The 24,345-nt window shown below is 38.6% G+C and overlaps 1 protein-coding gene across 3 annotated transcripts in view; it reads right to left on the reverse strand.

The window, feature by feature from the left end:
- Nucleotides 1–305: 305 nt before the first annotated feature.
- The window catches only part of LOC132378364 (zinc finger CCHC domain-containing protein 2-like), a 59,824-nt gene continuing 35,784 nt past the window's right edge, over nt 306–24,345 (reverse strand). The window contains exons 8-14 of one of the 3 annotated variants that reach the window (XM_059945222.1): nt 24,132–24,186; nt 23,534–23,660; nt 17,684–17,748; nt 17,234–17,331; nt 11,794–11,919; nt 3,508–4,923; nt 306–2,500 (exon numbers count right to left, since the gene is read on the reverse strand). In XM_059945222.1, coding sequence (XP_059801205.1) covers nt 2,448–2,500; nt 3,508–4,923; nt 11,794–11,919; nt 17,234–17,331; nt 17,684–17,748; nt 23,534–23,660; nt 24,132–24,186 — 1,940 coding nt within the window. In that variant the 3' untranslated portion in view covers nt 306–2,447. The remainder of the gene's footprint in view (nt 2,501–3,507; nt 4,924–11,793; nt 11,920–17,233; nt 17,332–17,683; nt 17,749–23,533; nt 23,661–24,131; nt 24,187–24,345) is intronic. The other 2 variants (XM_059945223.1, XM_059945224.1) reach the window with 2 other exon arrangements.

The following is a 24,345-nucleotide window of genomic DNA, read 5'->3' on the forward strand; positions in this document are numbered from 1 at the left end:
ACCAGAAGTCATCAATTTATCCATCAAAAAAGGTAAACAAAATAAAAAGGGCACATCAATAAAAAGGCATGTCTTATTTGTGCTTGATACGCTGTTTCTTTTAGTGCCTTTAACAAGGGCCCTGGAAATTTCCACCAAAAATATGTTTTGGGACAAGAGAATAAACTTGGAACCAGCAAACCACCAATTAAGACACAATTCTGAGATTCAATATTCTTCTCCATCTGTATTCTGCTCACTGAACTGCCTATTCCATAGTTAATGTCAAAACATTAGATTTGAGTGCATTACAGGCAAGGACAAAGCTTAAAATAAGAAGCTGTAATAAAAGATTTTTATTTTTTATTGCTATTAATTCAGGGGGAAAAGTTGCATAAAATCCCAAAATTGTTCTAGAAATATAAGTGACCTTTCCAGTACATAACATCGTGAATATCAAAGAATGCCAGTAAACAAATGAACAAACTGAAGGTAGCAATATACCTCCTATATACAGTACAGTTTTTAAGCCATAAAATTAGTTCTAATACAACCAAGTTATTTAGAACACATCGTCTTACAGGCTCATGTAGTTTCTCAGTCTCTCATTCTAATTTTAACAGCACAGTCACACTAAGATAGTTACTTTGTATTCAATTGGTCATCCAAAAATCCAAGTAAAAGAAATGTGCTTTAAGGAAATTAACTGCCACACTTCATCTGGAGATTTGAAAATAAGTTATTAACTGATTTACTCAGGTGGCAGTTTTCTTTTTAAAATCATGCAAGAAATAATTCAGGTCGCTGTCCTGTACACAAAGTCTAGCTACTCAAAGCAGCTCAACTAGAATAACCAAACAGATTAAGCCAGCTTCTTTTTTTTTTAAAATATATTGTAAGCATTTTGTTGACATGGGGCTTTATGACAAGACTTGTAAAATCCTACAAAAAACTCATATCCTATGACACTGTTGCTTTGTTTCAAGTCAACAAAATACATCAGCCCACTTGAGGGGATACTTCATTTAAAGAAAAAGCAGACCACTGCACACAAATATCATAGTTCTGTATATTTCCATTAGAGTTAATGTTAAAGGAATGCCAAACAAGATTAGACAGCAATCCTTGAACCAAAATGCAACAACCCTCAAAAACTGCCATCATCTTGTGAATGTCAGTGCACTTTTAAGAAATAAACCCAGAAATACAAATAGTGCATATTGGCTTTTTCTCTCAAAAAAAGAAAAAAGCAGCAGCATAAATTAGGGGCATTGCTGACATGATTTAATACCATCTAAAATATTGAGTGTCAGTCTTCACATTGTAGTAGTGGAAAATTCATATGAATTGGTAAATATCAATTTGCAGAGCTTATGCTACCTAAATAAATGTTTCAGTGGTTTCTCTAATCATGGTACTTTAAGATTTTTTGTATCACTAAAAACACAAAATTAGTTTTACATTAGAAAATCCAAGTAAACACTGCTCTAGGAAGGTCTAGCTTAATGTTTTTTTTCAGTCTCTAAAGAATTAAGTAATTTCCAATGTTAGTTAATGGTACAGTATAAAGAAGGGGTTCAGAGAGAAAGAGGTGCAGCTAGCTGTTCAATATTCTACCCAAAGTCAAAGGGGAGAAAAAAAAACATTGTCAAATTCAAAGTCAAAATAACTATCACCTAGAGTAATAGGAGTAATTAGCCTCTCTAAATATATTTTTTTGAAATCAGTATGTTTCTAAGCTCTACTGAAAAAGAACACTAACCAGACAACTTTGAAAACAGTGTTTCCTGTTTTATATATATATATTTTTTAAAATCAAGATTATTACAGCACTCAGTTTTCCAAAATGTTTTCTTCAAAAATCATTATAAAAGGTATTATCCAATGTCTAGATTCTTTTTCTTTTTCCAGTAGGTCAAGGAACTTTTAAATTCATGTCTAATTTTGAAAGTGGAGTTACTTCTACATAAACTGAAAAAGGATAATATTAAATGAGAACAAAAAGAAATTCAAAACACAAAGACAATTTGATGCAGACAAAAGATGTAATACGATGTAAGATGTGACCTAGCATTTCAACTGGCAGCTGTCTGCTCATTCCAGCTCAGTGTCTACTGGACAGGTAGATTCTGAAACACTGCCATAAATTATTACAATGTACATTGCACGTGCCACTTGGTACAATACATTCATCAGTGCAAAACCAGAGGTCATTATTGTAAGAATTTCTAGGACATTACACAAACTGCTCTGCTTGCTGCAGAAACACTGTAGCCAAAACAGGTGAAGAGTGTTCAGATGAAACAAAAATGCCAAAATTCAAGGCAATCCAGACTTCAGTGACCATGTACTAATCTCAAACAAATGGAGAAAACCATTTAGTTTTTTTTGCTGAATGAAAAGAGGATCAGAAGTGTGATTAGAGCCCACATTATAAGCTCACTGCTTATGATGCCAAATTTTCTAGCTTAGTCGGCTGAATCCAAATCACGAGGTGGGGCAAACTTTAACTTGAAGGCACCTGTTTTAAAAAAGATGGTATTAGTTAAAGTTCACTGCAGGATTTATTACAACATATAACCATATCAATAATTTAGAGATAAGAACTTTCAAATTGTATAATTTAGACAGTACATTCCAATATATCAAAGATGATCGCAAAGAATACTTTTGTTCAAACGGTTTATTGAACAAGAGACTATTTCTGTTTTGTAGCGATGGAAGAATTTGGAAGCAATCTTTAGTTCTCACTTTCTATTTCACAGAGAGATGGCTCTCTTCCACCCTCCCCCCCCCCCACCCTTTGCTAGAGGTGCACAGTTGTTTGCAGGTGGGGATAGCAACCAAATTTATAGTGTTTCAACTATTTACAGCAATGAACTAACATCTTTACAAAACTACCGTCAAAGATTGTCTTTTGTTCTAGTCAAATAATATCTGAATACGATTTGGTTCATATAGTTATGAAATGTTTTTGCCAAACACTCCCAACTTCAGCACAACAGCAGCGCAAAGAAATCAGAGCAGTGTGAATTAAAAAGCAAGACACTAAATGAAGATAATGCCAAGAACATTTGTTCTATGTGGAAGTATGTAGTCTGACCTTTACCCCTGGCATCCTATTGTTAAAAGAAAAAAATCCAGAAATTGCTTCTGATCATTAAGAAATCAATAAAATGGTCAGATTTGCAAAGTAGAAGCTGAATTATATTGAATCCTGAAATTTTCAAAGTTGTACTGAACTTAACTTTCAATTCATTTAATAGACCTGCAGGAGATGGTGAGTTTACTGTTCCTTGAAATGGCATAACACTGGTTTTGTTACCTGTCCACTGTCCAAAACTTCAATCAAGATTCAATAATTCAATTACATTGGTTAACATACCATAACTCTCAGTACTTATAAACTCAGATACACAGTTTACATACAGGGAATATGTAAAAGCCCACTTTAAAGATTCTAGTAGTGTGACAACCTGATATTTCTGCAACAAGTTTTATTTGTGTTAAATACAACACAATGCTTACCTGGCTGACTGGCCTCCATGGATGGCTGTTTACAGTCCTGTGCATGGTGTCCACCTATACCACAATTATAACAAGATACAGTTCCATTCTTTTTGGGTCCTAACCCATTAACATTGGTGACCATGTTGGCCACCTGATACATTAATGGAAATCCTCGGATAAATCCTGGCATTTGTTGCATCCCATAGTTTGTCTGATTTGCCATAGGGTCATGTATTAGTCCACTAGTGTAAGGATTTTGATAAAAGGGCATCTGAGTTCCATTGTTTTGATGTGCTTGGTTGAGGTAGCTACCATTACAAAGTGAAGTCATTCCACTTAAAGGGATCAATGGAACTCTGATAAACTGGCTAGGTATTGTACTAGGGTAGTAGTAATTAAACAGTGGATTGCTGTTGGTCCCACAGCTACCTCGGCACCCACAAGAACTACAAGCTCCACATGCAACCTGCTGAGCTTGTTGAATGGTTCCATTAGTATTAGTATTTCCTATTGTATTGATATAAGAGGTGCTATCACTCTGAGCTGTGCTATGAGTTAATGCGGTATTGAGGCTTGGTACAGGACCCGGAGTGTGGGTAGGAACTGAAGATCCAGTGGACTGAGTTTGACTTGCAGGAGATGGTGAGTTTGCTGTTCCTTGTAAAGGCATAACACTGGCTGGAGTTCCACTCAAGTTGTATGAGCCAGGTGGAGGTGGCGGCAGCCCAGCAGCAGGAAGCATTACTTTTAAATTGGCAGATTCAGGTGCTGCTGCTATACTTCCATCTGTCTGAGGCAACAAGGTGTTCAGTCCTGCTAAGTTCTGTGTTGAAGGTTTAGCGGTGGGATCTAAAACAGAAGATGGTGCAAGCTTCCCAGATGGAGAGTGGCTGTGAACTGGGATAAAGGCAGTGTTGGCCGACCCAATATTCACAGTGCCTGCTGGTGGTTGGGGTCCAGGAACATGGCAGTTCTCCAAATTAATCTGTGGTGCTGTCATTTTATGTCTATGCACCATTGGATGTAAAGCAGGACCAGCAGCCTGCAGAAGGAAAGGAGCTGCCACAGACAGAGGTGAGGGCATTAGGTCCAATCTCTTCCCTGCTTCTGCAGCACCAACTGACGATACATGTGAAGAATCTCGAAGAGAGACGGCAGCAGGAGGGACAGTAGCAATCATCCCCACAGTTTTACCATCTACTGGAGAAACATAGTCTGGTTTTGTTCCACCATTTTGCATCATGTAGTGTATTCGAGGCATCACGGGAATGCGAGGAACCAAAGGGGTTGTCAGATTTCCTGGAATAGTACCATTCTCACTCTGCACTGGTGCAACCTGAGCGGTCGGTCTGCTGGTAGAACCACGGGAAGAGTTACAGGCAGCACGCTCTTTCTGCCTATCCTTCCCAGAATCCTCTGAAGTGCTGTCAGAATCTGCCCAAAGAAAATAAGACAATAAAGATAGTGACAATATAAAGGCATTGCACTGGTAACAATATCAATTGAAGGATCTACATTAGCCTTTATGAAATAAGAGCTGCTAAAGCTTCATAATGTTGAAACAAAAACAGCCATGGCACAAAATTGTGGCATTGTTCAATAAACAGCTACAATGAAATGGAAAAATAGGTATTTTCCACAATTAGGAGATACAATTCACAAAGTCTGATCAGATACAGCTATGCTTGAAGAGCAAAGATGCAGCCACAAAGCCCAAAGCCCATTTTGTCATTCAATTGGATTAGGCATGACTTGCATCTTGATTGACCGCCCAAACCTTCCACTCCCTTTATACTTTTTCCCAACAAAAATGTCAAATACAGATAAGCAACACAAAACCAATATACTTCTGCATGTGTGTTATTCATCCAGACTTTGCATACAACTGCATTTAACAATGTATGCTGGGGTAAACATTGGAGAATAACCATTATGTTTGAATAAAGTATTTTAAATATTTATTTGTGTTGGCATCTGTGGTACCCTGCATGGTCCTCCAACTATTTCCACTGTACCTGGTTCTCATCTCTTTATTTGAGGCATGTCTGTGACAGCACTACTGGAGTGAGAAATACGCTGACATAATCGCAGACCGCAGTGGAATTCAAGTTTGTACAAATGATGCACATGGGCCTCACAGATGCACCACCTTGTGTTCTGAATCTACCCCCTTTAGCATCCCTCATTACTCCTTCAAATTTACTCTGAATAGCATATCCTTCACAGGAAAGTTGCCTATGAGGCATTCCTTGAAATAAACACTGAAGCCCTCACTTAGTTATCTATTCTATCTTGTTTTCAAAACTCTTTACAAGTGGCATTCAACACAGAAGTGCCAATTCATCAGTTGAAATCAGCATGAAGTTTGCCTTGACCATGTTTTGTGAGAAGGCATGACAGTTCATGAAGAACTGAGTCATTTCCTCCCAAGAATCTTCCACTGTGATACCACTTGTAATTGTATAGTTTTACTTTAAATTGTAAAAATTCTCAGATATGTTGCACAGAGTCAGGATACTAATATAGGACAAGAGTTAAGGAAGACATACATTGGCAGGAAATCTAACTAAAACATCCTTTTCAAACAATGGAGAAACCAAACTGCTGCAGATTTTTCACAATATTTCACAATATAGCGCAATCATGAGCACCAGCCTTGCTCTACAGTTGTGTCAAGATTGTGGGTTGAAGACCCACTATTACTTCCAGATAACAATGAATGAGAAAATATGGCTTGAACGGACTCCCCATTTACAAATGGATGAATGGATCCAAGGCCCTATTTATCTGGCGGAGCCAAACAGTCATGCAATTAATTGTACAGAATGTAAGTTTACTCTTCATCCTGGGAAATATGCATTTCTCTCACTGAAATGGTCTTAGAGATTATCTGCCAGACGCTCTGTCCGCCAGAGAAAGCAGGATCTCCCAGTGGCCACACATTTTAATTACTGTCAAGATGAAGCCACACTCAGGCTGGAGGAACAACACCTTATATACCGTCTGGGTAGCCTCCAACCTGATGCCATGAACATCGACTTCTCTAACTTCCTTTAAAGCCCCTCCTCCCCTTCTTACCCCATCCCTGATATATTTAGTATTTTGCCCTCCCCCTTTTATTTTCTCTCTCTCTCTCTCTCTCTGCCCATCACTCTGCCTGTTCTCCATCTCTCTCTGGTGCTCCCCTCCCCCTTTCTTTCTCCCTAGGCCTCCCGTCCCATGATCCTTTCCCTTCTCCAACTCTGTATCCTTTTGCCAATCACCTTTCCAGCTCTTAGCTTCATCCCACCCCCTCCAGTCTTCTATCATTTCGCATTTCCCTCTCCCCCTCTCAAATCTCTTACTTTCTTTCCTTTCAGTTAGTCCTGACGAAGGGTTTCGGCCCGAAACTTCAACAGTGCTTCTCCCTATAGATGCTGCCTGGCCTGCTGCATTCCACCAGAATTTTGTGTGTGTTGCTTGAACTTCCAGCATTTGCAGGCCTCTTTGGCTATGTGCAAATTAGTGTAACTCTTGGTTCAGCTAGCAGTTTAATATAGGGGATGATAGCTCCCGGCCTGGCCAAACTTAAGAAATCTTGTTTGGGTGGATGCTGAATGTGGATGTGTTCCGTTACAAATGAGTACCACAAGATAACTAGTACAGAATGTGATTAAATGATTGAGCTTTATAATTCTTAATTTGACTATATGATTAGTAAAGAAACAAAAAAAAGGGGCCATTCTCATGAAACAGTCTAATGCACGCGTTGAAGCTCACTGATAAGGCCATTCATCCACCATCAACCTCCTCCGATCATCGCTGACCTTTGGACCCTCACTCCAAGTCCACTCCGTCCAGCGGTCTACCAACTCCCTCCATTCACGTCTTCTCTCCTCATCTCACCCCGGCAAAAGACCGTGAATTCTCGGCTCCCAGATACACAAGAACAACATCCCGCTCATTGGCTAACATGCTCCATTATCTCTAGTCATAACCCAAACACTGCTGCTACAGAGAAACCATTACCTTAGCAGTGAAACATTACAGAGGGGCCATTACATTAGCAGTGAAACCTTACAGCGTGTTACATTGCTTATTAGATTTGCTACTGCACCATTGACTAATATTCCAGAATAATTGATTTGGTCTGACACAACAGTATGTACTTAAAACCAAAACAAACAACTTTGACATAAATAAGCAAGTTACTGAATTCCTTTCTTACTCCTAAATCGAATAGGTTAGGACTTTATTCCCCGGAGTATATAGGAGATGAGGGAGTATTTGATAAGGGTCTACAAAATTATGAGAGGTAATGATAGTATAAATGCAACCAGTCTTTTTTCTCTGAATTTGGGTAAAACTAGAGCTAGAGGTCACAGGTTAAGGGTGAAAGGTGAAATATTTAAGGGGAACCTGAAGAGGAACTGCTTCACCCAGAGGATGTTGCAAGTGTGGAATGAACTGCCAGCAAAGGTGGCAGACACAGGTTCAGTTGCAACATTTTGCCTTAGTAAAAGAATGGGAGGGGTATGGTCCAGAAGCAGGTCGATGAGACTAGGCAGAATAACAGTTCAGCATAGACTAGATGGGCTGTATGCTGTTTCTGTGCTGTAGTACTCTACAACTCCAAGATTGTTTCATGTCATTTCTAGTGCACAAGTGTAAAGAAAAACAATTTGTTACTCCAGATCAGAAGCAGCACAAAAAAAAACACAAGATAATGAACACAATAAATGTAATATACAAGATAGTCTACATACGTAGATTGAATATACATAAAGTGACACCAAGTACAGTAACTATTTTCAGTCCTGTTGGTCCTGGCATGAATGCAACATAGCCTCTCTCTCTGAGTGGGACCAACAATTCATGAGCAGGGTGAGTGAAATCTTCTGAAATTCAAAGTCAATTTATGATCGAAGTACGATATGTCACCATATACAGTACTGTGCCAAAATCTTGGGCGCATATATAGCTAGGATGCCACAAAACCTTTGCACAGTACTGTCATTTTAGGTATTGCACTGTACTGCTACAAAATAAAATAAATAAATAACATGACACACATGAGTGATGATGGGTCTCTATTGTGGGCTCATGAGTGGGAAGGGGGCAGCGAAGGGGAACCATGATTGAGGAAAAGGCGGAGAGGAGAGGAAACCACCAGAGAGACATTCTGTAATAATCAAGAAATGAAATGACCTTGCCTGGTACATCAGGGCTGGTTGTACCTGCACTCGTTCCATCCCCTGCTATCTGCCCCACATACATACCATGGCACTCCACCCTCACCATTCCCAACAACCTTTGGTCCTGCCATATTTTCGAACTATCTCTGCTCTACATTGACAAATACAGTACAGGGCAAAAGTATTAACACACTCTGGCTATATAAATGTGCCCAAGACTCTTTGCACAGTATTGTACAATCCTGAAATTCATTTCCTTGTGGGCAATCGTAGCAAGTACAAAAAACACGATTGAATCAATGTAGATTCATGCTATTGCTGATAATTTTCTGGCACTATTCTGTATACAAATATACATGTATGTATATTTGGTATATCATATATATATATATATATTCTAAAGTATTAGCAGAAGGTCATCAAAGATGAACCTTGTGCATTTTGCTATAATAAAGGCAAGATGTTTTTAAACTACTGAGGTACTAAATGATTTTGAGGAAACTGAAAAGTCATGGAATTTAACAGAAAGGGTGGGTGATTATTGAGATTTACAGATTATACATGCTCTCATAGGGTATCAGAGGGTGGTGCAAGTGTGAATGAGCTGCCAATGGAAGTGGCGGATGCGGGTTTGATGTCAACACTTGAGAGAAGCTTGGAAGGGTATGGTGAACTAAAGTCCAGGTAAAAGTCAATGGGACTAGGCAGAATAATAGTTTGACAAAAACTAGATGGGCTGAAGGGCCTCTTTCTGCACTGTAGTACTTTGATTCGATGACTATTTTCGTGAGCCATGAAGAAACTACAAAGTGCCATAAATCAGGCATGTGAATCATTCCCTCCAAAAAATCTGCTTCTTATAAGCCTATTTACCTATCAAAAGCAAACAACCAAGCAATTAATTGTAGAGGAACAGAAAGCTCACCCTCTGTCATCGGAAATAATCATTCCTCTCACTGAAATGGTCTGAGTGATGATGTGCCTCTTCGGCTATGTGCAGACTGGTTACAAGATTTGCCACTGCACCACTGGTTAATATTCCAGAGTAAATGATTTGGTCTGACACATTAGTATATATATATGGAAAAAGCAACTTTGAAAAAACATTTTAACCTATTCCTTTCATACTCCTTCCCAACTCTGGCTTTCACTTTCTAAATTTATGTCTCAATTTCTAATCTCGGGTGCATAGTGTTAAGAGAATCACTGCATTCAAAGCTTTGATTACATGTTCTTTAGTTCACCCTTACAGGGGAGAAAATGAAGACCGAAGTTAACAAAATACAAGGAATGAAATTTCTTGATACATGGTATTAAGGCCAAAAGAGTTAATGTTAATGGAGCTAGGATACTAAGGAGCAAGCCCGCATAGGAAGAGAAATGAGAGAAAATATGCAGATGATGGAAATCCCAGCATTTTCTGTGTGTTGCTTGAGGAACTCAACAAGCCAGGCAACATCTATGGAAAAGACTAAAACGTCAATGTTTCGGTCCAAGAACCTTCATCAGGATTGAACAGTCAATGTTTTGGGCCAAAACCATTCATCAGGACCAGATGTCGGCCCAAACTGTCGACTGTTTACACTCTTCCAGTGGAGGAAGATTAAGGGGAGGAGTCACAGCTGGATGAAAAGACAATGATTTGAAACCCTTTAATGAATTATTATATCAAGACAGATGTAAAGAAAGGACAATGCGCCGTGCAAGTACCATTCTAAATCACATTAAGTAGTGAAACAAAGTAGAGAACGCAACAAACTTAATTTACTAGAGAATTTCAGATGGGTAGGTTAATAGTTTTTGCATTCAGGTATTTTGTCTTAATTGCTTGAACCACCTTTAAGTATTTCAGAGATTTGTTAATTTATTGTTAACGTTGCTCACACTGCATGATATTTAGTAACAAATTGAAATGAAATAATGAATAAAGGCAATACAGGTCCACAATCCCTTATCCAAAATTCTGAAATCCAAAAAGCTCTGAAAACCGAAGTTTTCTCCGCCATAAGCTGACGTCACTCAGGTGTGATGTGGCAGCACTAGCAGATGCCACCAGAGGTCAGTTGTGGCTCAGCGTTCGTACTGGTTACACGTGCATTTGTTGTTTGCTGATATTTTGTGTTCACTGTTGACTTTGTGTTTAATTTCACTATGAAAATGTCAAAAAGAGCTGCAGATACCCCTATGGGTAACAATGAGTAAAAGAGAAGGGAGCATCTATCATTATCAATAACACAGGAAGTGGAGTTACTGCAGAAGCTTGATCGTGGTGTCTGTGCAGCGTCTTACTGAAGACTATGGTGTCTGAACTACCACTGTATATGATTTAAAGAAACAAAGTCAAGTTACTGAAGTTTTATAGTGACAGTGATGTTCTACATTTATTCCAGTAAGTCACTTACCATGTGTTTGATTTGGTTTGTTTGAAGCTGTATATTTTTATATTTTACTGAATGTTTTTATTGGAAATAATTTTTTTTCTTGTCATTATTCCCTAAACAATACAGTTTAAGAACCATTTACATAGCATTTACATTGTATTAGGTATTATAAGTAACCCAGAGATGATTTAACATACACGGGAGGATGTGCGCAGGTCTGGAGCTCCGCTGGGTCCTAAAGTCCACCCACACTGAGACAGGTAAAATAAGGGTCTTGAGCATACATGTTTTTTGGTATCCACAGGGGTTCTGAAAAATTCCAAAATGCAACTGGCCCCAAGGATTTTGGATAAGGGATTGTGGACATACATCAGTATTTATTTGCAATACTTAAAAACAAGCACAGCCAAATACAAGTAGCTCATTAGGGTGGTTAAAACATCATCCCCATCCTGGGTCTTATGCTTCAATGACAATATTTTGCCTTTTTCTATCTTCAGGAGTATGAAAATTTAAAACTGCCACAAACCTGTAGGATTCAGTTTGCAACTATTTCAGTTGCATCAAACATCTAATTCAGATTTCCAATGCAGTGTTACCCAACAAATTCAACCCTCTGTTACAGATTGAAATATAGTACATGCACTTGCAAGTCAGCCCATTTCAACAGCCTTTGTGCCAGAAAATTCTAATTTGACTGCAGATTAGAAAACAATCTAGCAAGATTTTAAAATTGCAGAATAACTCACCTTTGTCTTTCTCATCTTCACTTTCGCAGCTCTCTCTTCCATCATGTCTTGGGCTAGAAGGAGAACTGTAGCTTTCTGAAGAGCTGTCTCCACATGCCTCTAGACCACAGCCAACATCCCTTAATTCTAAAACAATGACGTAGATGCCATTGAGTAATAAAGCAAAGCCAATTACTTTGCTTTACAAAGTCTGTGGCATAGTATTCTATGGCATTATTTTACAAACCCCCCCCTCTTGCCATCCTTGTTATTGTACTGGCCAGTTTGAACTACACCCCTCCCCCCCCATTGTTCCCAATTTCACTCCAGAAGTAGAGATCAGATGCAGGAATTAATTCCTGAAGAGGAAACTCTTCTATTGCAAACCCCAATACAACCTTCAGTCCCGTAGCAAACCAATTAGCAGATTGAAAATGAGCATCTTCTAAAAATTACTAGACATTGCAAAATGTACCAAAAATAGACACAAGTGCAAATACTTCTTGAAATGGTGATCAGGCTGCTTTCATTGAAAACAAAATGAGAAATTAATTCTGCAGAAAGAAAACCATCCTGAAATAGCACTTGCATTATCTGAGAATATATATTAAAACGTCAATTGCATTAGATACAATTAGTACAAGAAAAGAGCAGTAAACAGGTTGGGGATTATTTAGTATTAGCCACTAGATGGTGTAACAACTTCAGCAGTAAAATAATGTATTACTGGAGAACTGGCCACAAACTCCAACATACACAGGGCGATAATAACTGTCATTTTTCACAAATTGAATTCATGACTGTGATTTAATTCTAATCAACATTGGTTGATGAAAGGGAAACCAGGTTTACCAAATAGGCTAGTTCATCAAAAAGAAACAGAAGAGTAAACAGAAGGGAATCTATAGATGTAGTGAATAGCACATGACAAGGCACCACAAAAGGCTGCTGCACAACACACAAGCTCATGGTACCAGCTTTTTCAGGTCTCAGGGCATCCACAATATAATTGTAAACAAAATGAATTAATCCTGAAACAAAACCAGAAACTACACTGTCCAAGTGTGCATCCTTTAGACCAAAGAAGCTGTCACGTTGACAGTAACAGTTCTACCCACAACCATTTTATGAATACCAAATATGTGCCTTCTTTTTAATTTATCATTAGTTTTCCCAACCATCATGGCTGAATAAAACTCTGGTATCCTTCCATTGTGAAGCAGACTCCCTTGGCAAGCAGCAAGTGAAAACACTGCACTGCAAATAAATAGGAATGACTTACAAAAGGAGGAAAATGTTTGAAGAATACAAAGACTAGAGAAGTAGCAGTGTTATCCAAAGTTATCTCACCTAGATTTAAACTTACATCCATCCTACGAAAACTGGTTAGACCCATTCAGCCTTCTGCCTGATCCACCTTTCTGTACCTTAGCTAATCTTTTCCTCAGCTACTTTCCTGTACGAACTCAATATTCCACAATTTCATTCATATGTGAAAACTAATTAGTCTTAAAAAATAGTCAGCAACTGACCCTCCATTGTAATACAAGGCAAAGATTGGTATTAAGTGAGATAATAAGCAATGATCACATGACTGCATGAGGCGTATTTGCTAAACCTTTTTTTAAAAAAAGATTTCTTAGAAATAATTTGAATGCACTTCTATAGAGATTCAAAAACTGTAAAATTGCTAAACAGCTTTCAAATTCCTGTTTCAAAAACTTCAAGAATTTCCAAAAGATTTCCAAAATTCAGTCACAAAAAACAGCACGATACTATGCTGAGCAATTGTGCGAGCAGGGTTCTATAGTTTTAAGTTGAATACCAAAGCCAATATAATACTGCTGCTGTTCATCCCAAACAGGAAATCCACTTACTTTCCAGTGATAAGCACACAGCAATAAATAACACATATTCCTACAGCACATCTACAAGGATGACCAAATCTGCATGGCATCTTAAGAATTAAACTGGCTTGTCTTGGAACCCATCTTGGCAACAGCCATAGATCAGAGCATTTGCAATCAGCTGATGCACTTGATATTCTTTGCAACTGACCTCACAATGAGACAATATGAATGCCCCCCCTAGGATGGAAACCTTTTGGAGGCCACTCACTTTTGCCACTTTCCTGCATCAAACCTATACCCCAGGAGTCCTTAAGTAACTGAAATTCTACAATTCTCTGCAACAAGTACTTTTGCAACTGAGTTTCTATGGACCCCGTATATAGAGAATGCCAAATACTCAGTGCACGCAAGGTTAAAAAAAAAAGTACACTTTCTGAAAGGCAAACCCCTTTTGACAACAATTCCCTGGTTCTAGTCACCCCAGCTAATGTAAGCATTCCTGCATCTATTCTGTCTAGGCCATTGATTTTCCTTTGTCAATGTCACAATGAGATAAGCTTCCATTCTTCAAAGCTCAAGTATCAGAACATCTGCCTATTCTCACTGCACCCTTTCCCACAACTGCAGAAATTAAGCTGGTGAACTTTCACTGCACCCACAACCCCCATCACAAGTATATTCTTTTTTCAAGATGTGAGACCAGACTCAATCATAATATTCCATGTGCGATCTACTGGACCCCTGCCTAATGTGATAAATCATTTTTGCTCTTCTGTTCAAACCCTATTGCAATAAAGGCCAATATACCTATAAGCTTTCCAAACTGTTTCTTGTACCTGCATATTACTTCTCAGCTTTGTGTACCAGAATTCCTTCTGACTCTCAATACCTTTCAATCTCAAGAATTCAAAATTCATTTACCAATTCCTCACTAATTTATTCTATCCTCTTCATGGTTTCTCTCTCCCTCTACTTAAATAAAGAGTTTATATTTGCTACATTCAATATGTACACACCATCTTTAATCCTGAATTTTAGACAATGGCATTCAGCGTATTCAGTCTCTCTCCAGCCACCTCTTGAACATCCATAGATGCAGAGTCCTCAGTCTTGAGGAATGATCAGTTTTCAGTCCTAATAATCTCTAATACTTCAAAAAAAAAGTAGTTTCTGCCATCTCCTCATTCATACTTGATCTGTGATTTTCCACTATTTCCTGATTTCCGGGGAGGGGTCTTTCACTGCTCAGTAATTCTGTATTTCCCAAAATAAAATCTGCTCAACCTTCACCTTAGTCTTAGCCACGTCATCAATTCCCATGCTTGCTTGTTTTTTTTTGTTTAAAATCTTCCTCTAGAACTCTGGAATGGGCAAGTAACACAGACTTTTGAACTCTTACCTGCAGAGAACAGCATCTATGTTACTATGCTTTCACTATATGACTACACATACTTTTCCACTCTAACCTGAATTTACCCTTGTACCACACAGCCTGCTGCTTCTGCTCTTTTTTGCCAGAAACTTAAAGGAATGAGATTCCCAAGCTGCTTTACTTGTACTCATGCTTTCCTGACCTTATTGATTAAACAAGTCTATAATTCTTAATCAGTGGGTTTAATTACCCCTTGAAACAAAGAATCAAGCTAACAGTCTTCCTCTCAGTACATCAGAGTTCAAATCTTGGACTATAGCTTATCAACTCTACAGTGCCTTGAAAAAGTATTCAGCTCCCACGCTATTTTCACATATTAGTCATTTTCTGTATTTTATATATACACTGAAGTGCGGTTTTTGAGCTAATCTATAAAATATTGTGCATCATGAAACATTCCAAAATCTGCGAACAATCTACTAAATATTAAAAACCAAAATTGAGAGGCTGGAAAAGGTATTCATCCCCTTTATAATTACTACGCAAATTTTCCTCAGTAGCAATACATTACCCTACCAACTCACCAAATTTGTTGATGTAGAAAATTGAAGATCACCAGTTTTCAGTGAATTCATAAGAATAAATACCCTCCCCCCCCCCCCCCCCCCCCAGTAAGGTCCAACAGTGTGGTACATTTTCAACAGACCAAACCAAAATGAAGACAAAAGAGCATTCAAGACAAGTCAAGGAAATGATTATAGAAAAGCACAAATCTGAGAAAAAGTACAAGAACCATTCCAAAGACACTGAATATACCACGGAGTTCAGTGCAGTCCATCACAACTAAGTGAAAAAAATATGAAACCATAGCCACACTGGCTAGGTCAGGCCACCACTCTAAACATAATCACCAGAGAAGACTGGCACTTGAAAGAGAGGCTACTGTGATGTCAACAGTAGAGAATGAGGTGCAGAAGTCAGTGGCTGTAACAGGAGCTGCACAATCTCTAAGGCCTTGCAAAAAAAAAGGGTACTTACAGAAGAGTGGCAAGGAAGAGCTAGCTTAAAAAAAATGAACAGCATATCCTTGCCCGAAAAGACTGCAATATGCTACTTAGAAGATACTGTACAGATGTGTAAGGTCTTGTGGTCAGTTAAGACTGAAGTGGAATTTTTCAGTCTCAACCTAAGCAGAATGTGCGGCATAAATCTAATACTGCACATCACCCAGCTAACAATCCCTACTGTAAAGTATGAAAGAGGTAGAATCATGCTATGGGGATGCTTTTCAGCAGCAGGGACTGTAAATCTGTCATGACCAATGGAAAGATGAATGCTGCTAAATATAGAGATATCATGGTTAAAAACCTGCTAGCCTCTGCCAGAAAGCTTAAACTGGGGAGGAAGGTCAACTTTCAGCAGGACAACAACCCAAGCACACTGCCAGAGCAATCATGGAATGGCTTCAAATGAAGAAAATTGGTATCCATGAGTGGCCCAGTCCGAGTCATGCCCTTAACTCGATCAAACACCTCTGGCAAGACCTCAAAATTGCTGTCCACTGCCACTCCCTAACTAACCTGGCACAGCTTGAGCAATTTTTCCAAGGAGGTATAGGCAAATCTTGCTTCATCATGTTGTGCAAAGCTAATAGAGACTTATCCATAAAGAATACGGGGGGGGGGGGGGGGGTAATAGCTGTGAGAGATGGTTCAACTAAGTACTGAGTGGGGGGGTGGTGAAAACTTTTGAAATGGTGACATTTCAGTTTTTGAATTTTTAGTTTTTCAGACTTTACAAGTTTGGGCTCTACTGTAGGGGGAAGAAAGGGAACATGTGATTCACAAATAAAAATTCTCAATTAAATTGATCAAAATCCTTGGTTGTCAACAAAAGGTTGGAGACTGAATTCATATTCAAAGCACTGTAGCTAATCACCATGAACTCCATCAATTCCCAGATGCAATAGCTGCAATACTCATATTGCTCTATCATACTCATTTTAATATAATTTTATATACAAACAATTAAACTGAATTACTTTGTTGTATTTACCAAATCCAAGTGACTTAAAAGTTTCCACTCTAAATACTGCATTTGGCAGGCAGTACCCATCGAGCCTAGGCAGAATCCACCGGTTTTGTATTCCTTGGTTCAACAAACTTTCAAGCAGCTGACTAAAGTTGACTATTCCTTAATAGTTACTACAGGATGACAAATTATTAAGTGAATTCTATACCTTTTCCTGATCCAGTCCATATACGATGTACAGAAGGAATTCTGAGAATGCCATTACCAACTTGTGTCCTTTGATTGCCACGGTCTACCTTGTTTTTGCTGTGGTGAAGCAAACAGAATTTGATTAAAAAAAACACCTTCCCCACCACTGCAGTTTCCTCCCTGCTGCCCATTTCAAAATTTCTCAAGTCCTACCCTTAAATACACGTCAAAAAGATAATGAATCATCTGTATGACAAGTGATCTTTCAGAGATTGTTATTTTAATACTACATCATAGCTTCTCAACCCAAGGATAGCAAAGATTTTTGTAGCACTGGAACATACCACTTAATTTCTCTTCCTGATTTAGCCTTCCAACTCTCCCTCCCGGTGATATTCAGTTAAAATTAATTCCTTGCCTCACTCAATGCTTAAACAGTTTTAATTACAAATGATATTTAAATACATACACATCGATCCGAGTGTTCAGCTTTTTATTCCCAGAAGCAGTATTTCTTTTATCTTCTGTTAAACACTACAGCAGTCAAACAAAAATAAATGCATGATTAGTATTCACTGGACATTTAGTCATGGAGAAAGGTACAGGGAAAACAAACCACAGTGGCTTTTTTGTGCATCCTGTACTCCAATATTCCAGCATATGCTTTCAACATCCAAGTTACTTTATAACTAAAGAAAATAAAATCCTTTCTCCAAAACATTCTGAATTATAATATGAACTGTGGCATAATTTTAAGACAATGCAGGAATAAATATGAAAATATATGCATAAATCTTTGAAAAGGGCAGTTACATTTAGGGAGATTGTTTTAAAGAAGTATTCAATATGAACAGGTGTATTTCTATAATACCCTACAAATAAAAGGTCATTCATCCCACTGACTATGCCAGATGAGATTGATCCCATTCTCCCACTCAATTTATCCTAAAGCTCATTAGTTCCAACACTCACCTACAGAATACAGTCTTTGAATTGCGTAGCACCATCAGGCCCTTTGGCCTTCTTGATCTCTATTAACCACACCCAATTACTTTAATCCTGCAGTTACAGTATATTTTAAATACATGCTCCTTTTTACAATGGTAAGTACAGATATGGTATAAGACAATATATAACTGATATTGTGATGTTCTCAAGAGAAGATTTGCAATTTGAAAATTAATATACTAATAAATAATTGAAGTTAAATTCTTTCCAGAGTACTTACTTGCAGGGTTCAAGAACTTAAGATAAGAATTTATTATGTTAATATAGCAGAAATTTATTACAGGCACAGAGGAAGTCAAAGGCGCCAGAATCATGGTACACCTCCAGCCCGTCCCATATTATGAAAGTTCTAATTAAAAAATGAAAAATTATCTATTGGATTAACAGCAGTAAGTCAGCCATGATCAAATGGCAGAGTAGACACAATAGGGCAAATGCCCAAACTCTGCTCCTATGTCTTGTGTTCTACGGTCAACTTTTCAGTCCCATAAGACATAGAAGCAGAATTAAAGCTATTCAGCCCATTGATACTACTCTGCTATTTCATCATGGCTGATCCACTTCCCGCTGAATGGCATTCTCCTGCCTTCTCCCCTTAATCTTTCATGCCAACTACCGTAGATTCCGGACTACAGAGCGCACCTGATTAAAAGCCGCACACTCTAATTTTAGAAAGAAAATCAATTTTGTACTTGTACAAGCCGCACCGGATTTTAAGAGGCAGGTGTCCCACGTTGTAATATGAGATATTTACACAGAAAGATATTACACGTGAGGATTTTTTAACTTTTAATTAAATCCGTATGGTAACATAAACAAATATATATTGCAAATGCTTTTTTTCGAACAGTGCCTGTAAAACAGCTACTTTTAAATATACATACGTATCAGTAACACACAAATTACGTTGCGTATACTTTTTTACTGAACAGTGCACGAACAACATTCCAATATCTCCTAACGACTGGTAAAAAAAATATATGTACTGCAGCCTACCAGGAAAAGTTATTGATCGCCTTCTTCATCTTCCTCCTGCGCACTAAAATCATCAAAGTCCTTCAGTGTCCGAATTGAATCAAACCTCAGGATCTCGTCACTCACTTCAGTCTCTTCGTTGTCGCTCTCACTTGAGCGCACGCGGTCCTCTTCATCACGCAGCGGTCCAGCCTTTCAAAACCCGCTGGTGATGGTGGATGTTGTGACACCGCTCCACGCATTTAGGATCCACTGGCGGACTTGAGTTAAAGATGCTCTTCGCATGCGTCCTGTTGTGGTAAAGGATTTCTCGCCGCTTGTCATCCAAGCCTCCCACTCAACGCGCAGCGCCTCTTTAAATGCCCGGTTCACGCTGATGTCCAGTGGCTGCAAATACTTCGTGGTGCCCCCAGGAATCACAGCTGGAATTGAGTTTGTACTCTTGATGGCAGCTTTCACTGAACTTTCATTGTCAGCCGCTTAAAAAATCACCATCAGTGGAAGCTTTAGTCCGGATGCTGTGCAGCTCAGAACACAAGTAAAATGCGTTCTCTCATGGCCACTTGTTTTCAGTGTGATGGACGAGTCACCTTTTTTATTAACAGTCCGAGTGAGAGGCAGGTCAAACGTCAAAGGTACTTCATCCATATTTATGATATCATCTGGCCCGATGGAATCCTCCACTATCTTTGTTTGAGTGAATGTGCGGAAGTTAGCAAGTTGTTCCTCGTGGTCGGGAGGGAGCTGCTGACACAGAGTCGTGCGTACGCTGACGGACAGGCCTTTTCGTCTCATAAATCTAAAACACCACGATGGCCCACCTCTAAAATCTTCGATTTTCATTTTGGTGGCGATTGCTTTAGCCTTCAGTCTGATCTGCACGGTGGAAATACCGCGGACGCCTGCTCTCTGTGTGTTAACCCAGTCTTCAAGAAAGTTTTCAAGTTCGGGCCATCTGCTATGATTACCTCTGAAAGCTTTTGTCGTCTTTTTGCATTGACTCAGTTCTTCACGCTGGCGTCTCCACCGTCTCAACATCGATTTATTTATGCCAAGATTATGTGCAGCAGCTCAATTTCCTTCTTCAACCGCCAGATTGATCGCCTTTAACTTAAAAGCTGCATCATATGCTTTTCTTCGAGTGTTTTCCATGTTGATGAGGGTGAGTACAAATGACTGATTTTCAATAATTTAATTGTGAAAGTGCGCTTGATTTATCGTACAATTTCATTGGACCTCTGAACTACTCATCAATTTTATTGGTCTACTGTTACGAGGCAAAATGTTTTTGGCGGCATGAAAAAAAAACATGCATTAGCCGCACCGTAGTATAGGCCGCAGTGTTGCCGCAGTGTTCAAAGCGTGGGAAAAAAGTAGCGGCTTATAGTCCGGAATTTACGGTATTCCAAGAACCATCAACCTCTAACTTAAATGCACCTATTGACCTGGCCTCCACAATTGCCTGTAGCAATGAACTCTACAGACTCACACTCTGGCTAAAGAAGTTCCCCCTCATCTGTCTTCTAAATAGAATCCCTCTATTTTGAGGCTGTGCTCATCCACAAAAGGAAATATCCTCTTCACATCCACACTAACTTGACCTTTTAACAATCGATATGACCACCAATAGACTACTTTAGCTGAAGGAAATTAAGTCCAAATATTTCCTTACATATTCACACAGTTGCATATCAAAAAATGTGAATCCTGACTGAATATCCCCTCATTATACATTCTACATTATACATCTTATAACATCATTAATACCTGCAGCAAATTACATTTTGTATTTACTTAGCTACAGACTAGCATTAAATATACTAGCCAAGATCTCTTCAGGCCCTTTCCTTACTTATTTTCTCAGACAGTTCAAACATGCTGGTACCTTTGACTTTTTCTCCCAACTATGATCAGCAGCATTTCACTTGTGGTGTCATGTCCTTCAACAGATGTCTGCACATATATCACAATCGTACTTGTACTGATTCCTCATCTCTGTTCTGCATGCTATTCCAAAAAACACAACAGCTTCCGTTACAGTGCCTTCACTAAAGTTCAACTCTCAGCCCCAGAGTTACCAGTTGCATGTTTGTCCAGTTTTTACATCCTGCATCCTCCAAGTCACTTCTTCCAGCCACGTAAAACAGAAACACAAACACGAGAAAATCTGCAGTCCTGATGAAGGGTCTCAGCACGAAACGATGACTGTTTACTCTTTTTCATAGATGCTGCCGGACTTGCTGAGTTCCTCCAGCAAACTGTGTGCATTGCTCTGCACATTAAATGTAGTTTCAAAACTATACAATTTATCAAGAGTCACTAGTCACCTTATTTTCCTCCATATTGCAAAAACAAAGGAGCTGGTTGTGGATTACAGGAGGAATGGAGACAGGCTAACCCCTCTTGACATCAATGGATCTGGGGTTGAGAGGATAAACAGCTTTAAGTTCCTCGGCATCCACAATACCGAGGACCTCACATGGTCCGTACACACCAGATGTGTGGTGAAAAAGGCACAACAGCACCTCAGACAGTTGAGTGATTGGTATAAGCCTCCAAATCCTAAGAAATTTCTACAAGGGCACGATTGAGAGCATCCTGACTGGCTACATCACTGCCTAGTATAGAAACTGTACCTCCTTAATTGCTGGACTCTGCAGAGGGTAGTGTAGACAGCCCGCATCTGTGGTTGTGAACTTCCCATGATTCAGGACATTTACAAGGACAGGTGTGTAAAAAGGGACTGTAGGATCATTGAGGACTTGAGTCACCCCAACCACAATCCATTCCAGCTGCTACCATCCAGGAAACAGTACCGCAGCATAAAAGCCAGGACCAACAGGCTCTGGGACAGCTTCTTCCACCAGGCCATCAGACTGATCAACTTGTGCTGATCTGATTACGTATTACATTGACTTTTCTATTTATTACAAATGACTATGATTGCACATTTAGACAGAGACATAACCTAAAGATTTTTACTCCTCATGCATGTGAAGGATGTAAGAAATAAAGTCAATTCAATTCATGCTATACAAATGACAGCAGCTTTTAGCAAGGTGAACTAAAGTCCAGGAAAACAAATGAAAAGTATTCTGAGTTCCTAATCTACCAAACCAACAATTAACTCAACCACAGAATTCCAACCAAATTTCCATTAAATTTGAGGATCCTCAGTTTATCCATATTTCCTTTAATGAACTACCTGCACAAGCACTCCAAAAATTCCAACATACTTACTGATAAACAGCATGTAATTTAAGCTAGTGAGGCAAGAGATGGAAAATTCAACTTTGAAGAACTCTGTAATGAAATCTCGCCAGTCAAGCTTTCCTAACATAAGGTACTAATTTCAAACATTAAAACATTGTAAATTCCAAAAAAGCTTCAGAGTTTATTTTAGGGACTTGATGGAAAATAAGTCAGAACAATTACACACTGAACAATAGTTCTCAATCCAAATTACGGTGAAGCATGTTGGAACAGTTTTGATTTCATTTCAACAGAGGCCGAAGATTGACAATGTACTATACATTAGCTAGTCCTTATGCTGCCAACTCAAGGTTTTGGCAAGTATAGGGCACATGCTGGCAGAAACTCCCTAACCAATCCATCGCCAGAGATTTCCTATTATAACTTTCACTAGAGATCAGAATTGTTTGCTCTGACAAGGAGGAGGAGGTACAATAATTAATATTATGTTTAATAACTTCTGACATTATTGGCAAAACTAGATGTCAAAAAAAGCCAGCAATGCTGAGGGAGAACAGTGAATGTTAAAGTGAGAAACAATATTTACAAAATAATCAGTCCAACCCTATAATTTATTTCAAGTCAGAGGTTCAGGGTGGGGGAAGAATAAAGCTCAGGGATTTTCTAAAGTGTTATTTAAGTGCTATTTAAGATTTTATGATTGCTGCAAGTTAATCAGCTTCAAACAGTTGAATTAAGATTAAGGCAGAAAGAACACCAAATTCACAGCTCTACTGGATAAAGGAAAGTCCACATGTTCCTCCTTTTGGGAGAAAATACTTAGAAACAGAAATCAGAACCAAATAGACTATGGGAGTCTTTAGGGGCCAGACACAGCAGTGTACTGCAAGAGAAAATAGGAGCTCCCGAACATTTGTATACCATGGACCAATACCATTAAACAAGGGGTCTGTGGACCCCAGGTTGGGAACCCCTGACTTAAATAGTAACATTTAATGAAAAATCAAAAAGCAGAGAAAAACAAAAGAGACAGTGCAAAGGATGGATAGTAGTTTTAAAAATCAAGAGTTCAGAATGTTCGACAAGAGCAATAAGATTAAAGCAAACAAAATCTTACACCTACATGTTCCATCATAGCTGTACAGTGCTCAGTGCTGTGTTTTGTGCTATAGCCCCTTTTCCTCCAGTCCAGTGTACCATTCTGTTCTGAGTGCTGTAAACCAGCTCCTGGGGATTTAACACCAGGGACACTGTAAATAGAAAGGAAAAACAGTTCAGGGGAAGCACACTAATGAAGTGATAATTTTTTAAGCATTACCAGACATAATATTCACAGCCAATGATCTCCCCCATTAAACCATGTAATAGACAGTGGGCATATACAGCATTAAAAATAAATATAGTCTACCATTTTGAAAATAAGTTTTTTTTTCATTCCTTCACAATTCTGCTTCAATCTATGAATTCAAAAATGCATTTGAAAAGCAACCTCGTACATTAAAAGGTGAAAGTTTTAATAACATACACCAACTTCACAAAGAACTTGAAAGCAGTACTTTAATGTTAAAAAAGCAAGATTAAATATGGCATTGTATTTGCATGTTTAAAATAGAAAAGAATGTAGATTTCTCACTTACTTTTGAATTGCAAAGCCACCAGTAATGGTTTGCATTTCTACACCAAACAATTCTTACATAACCAAGAAATGTTACTGGTCTTACCTGCAGCCTCTAGCTTTTCCCATGTTTTTGTAATGAATCGTTTGCTGCTTTCCATCTAAAAAAATATTTAAAATCCTACTTAAAATTATTGCCCAATCTTTTCTCTCTTAAAGTAGTTATTACTGAAAGGGGCAATTTCCATTCCCCATGCTCAATTTTGAGGTACCTTCCAGCATCAGAAATACAATTTCCTATATAGCTTTAAATTTCACTT

Source organism: Hypanus sabinus, chromosome 20, assembly GCF_030144855.1.
Source record: "Hypanus sabinus isolate sHypSab1 chromosome 20, sHypSab1.hap1, whole genome shotgun sequence".
NCBI classification, from domain to species: domain Eukaryota; kingdom Metazoa; phylum Chordata; class Chondrichthyes; order Myliobatiformes; family Dasyatidae; genus Hypanus; species Hypanus sabinus.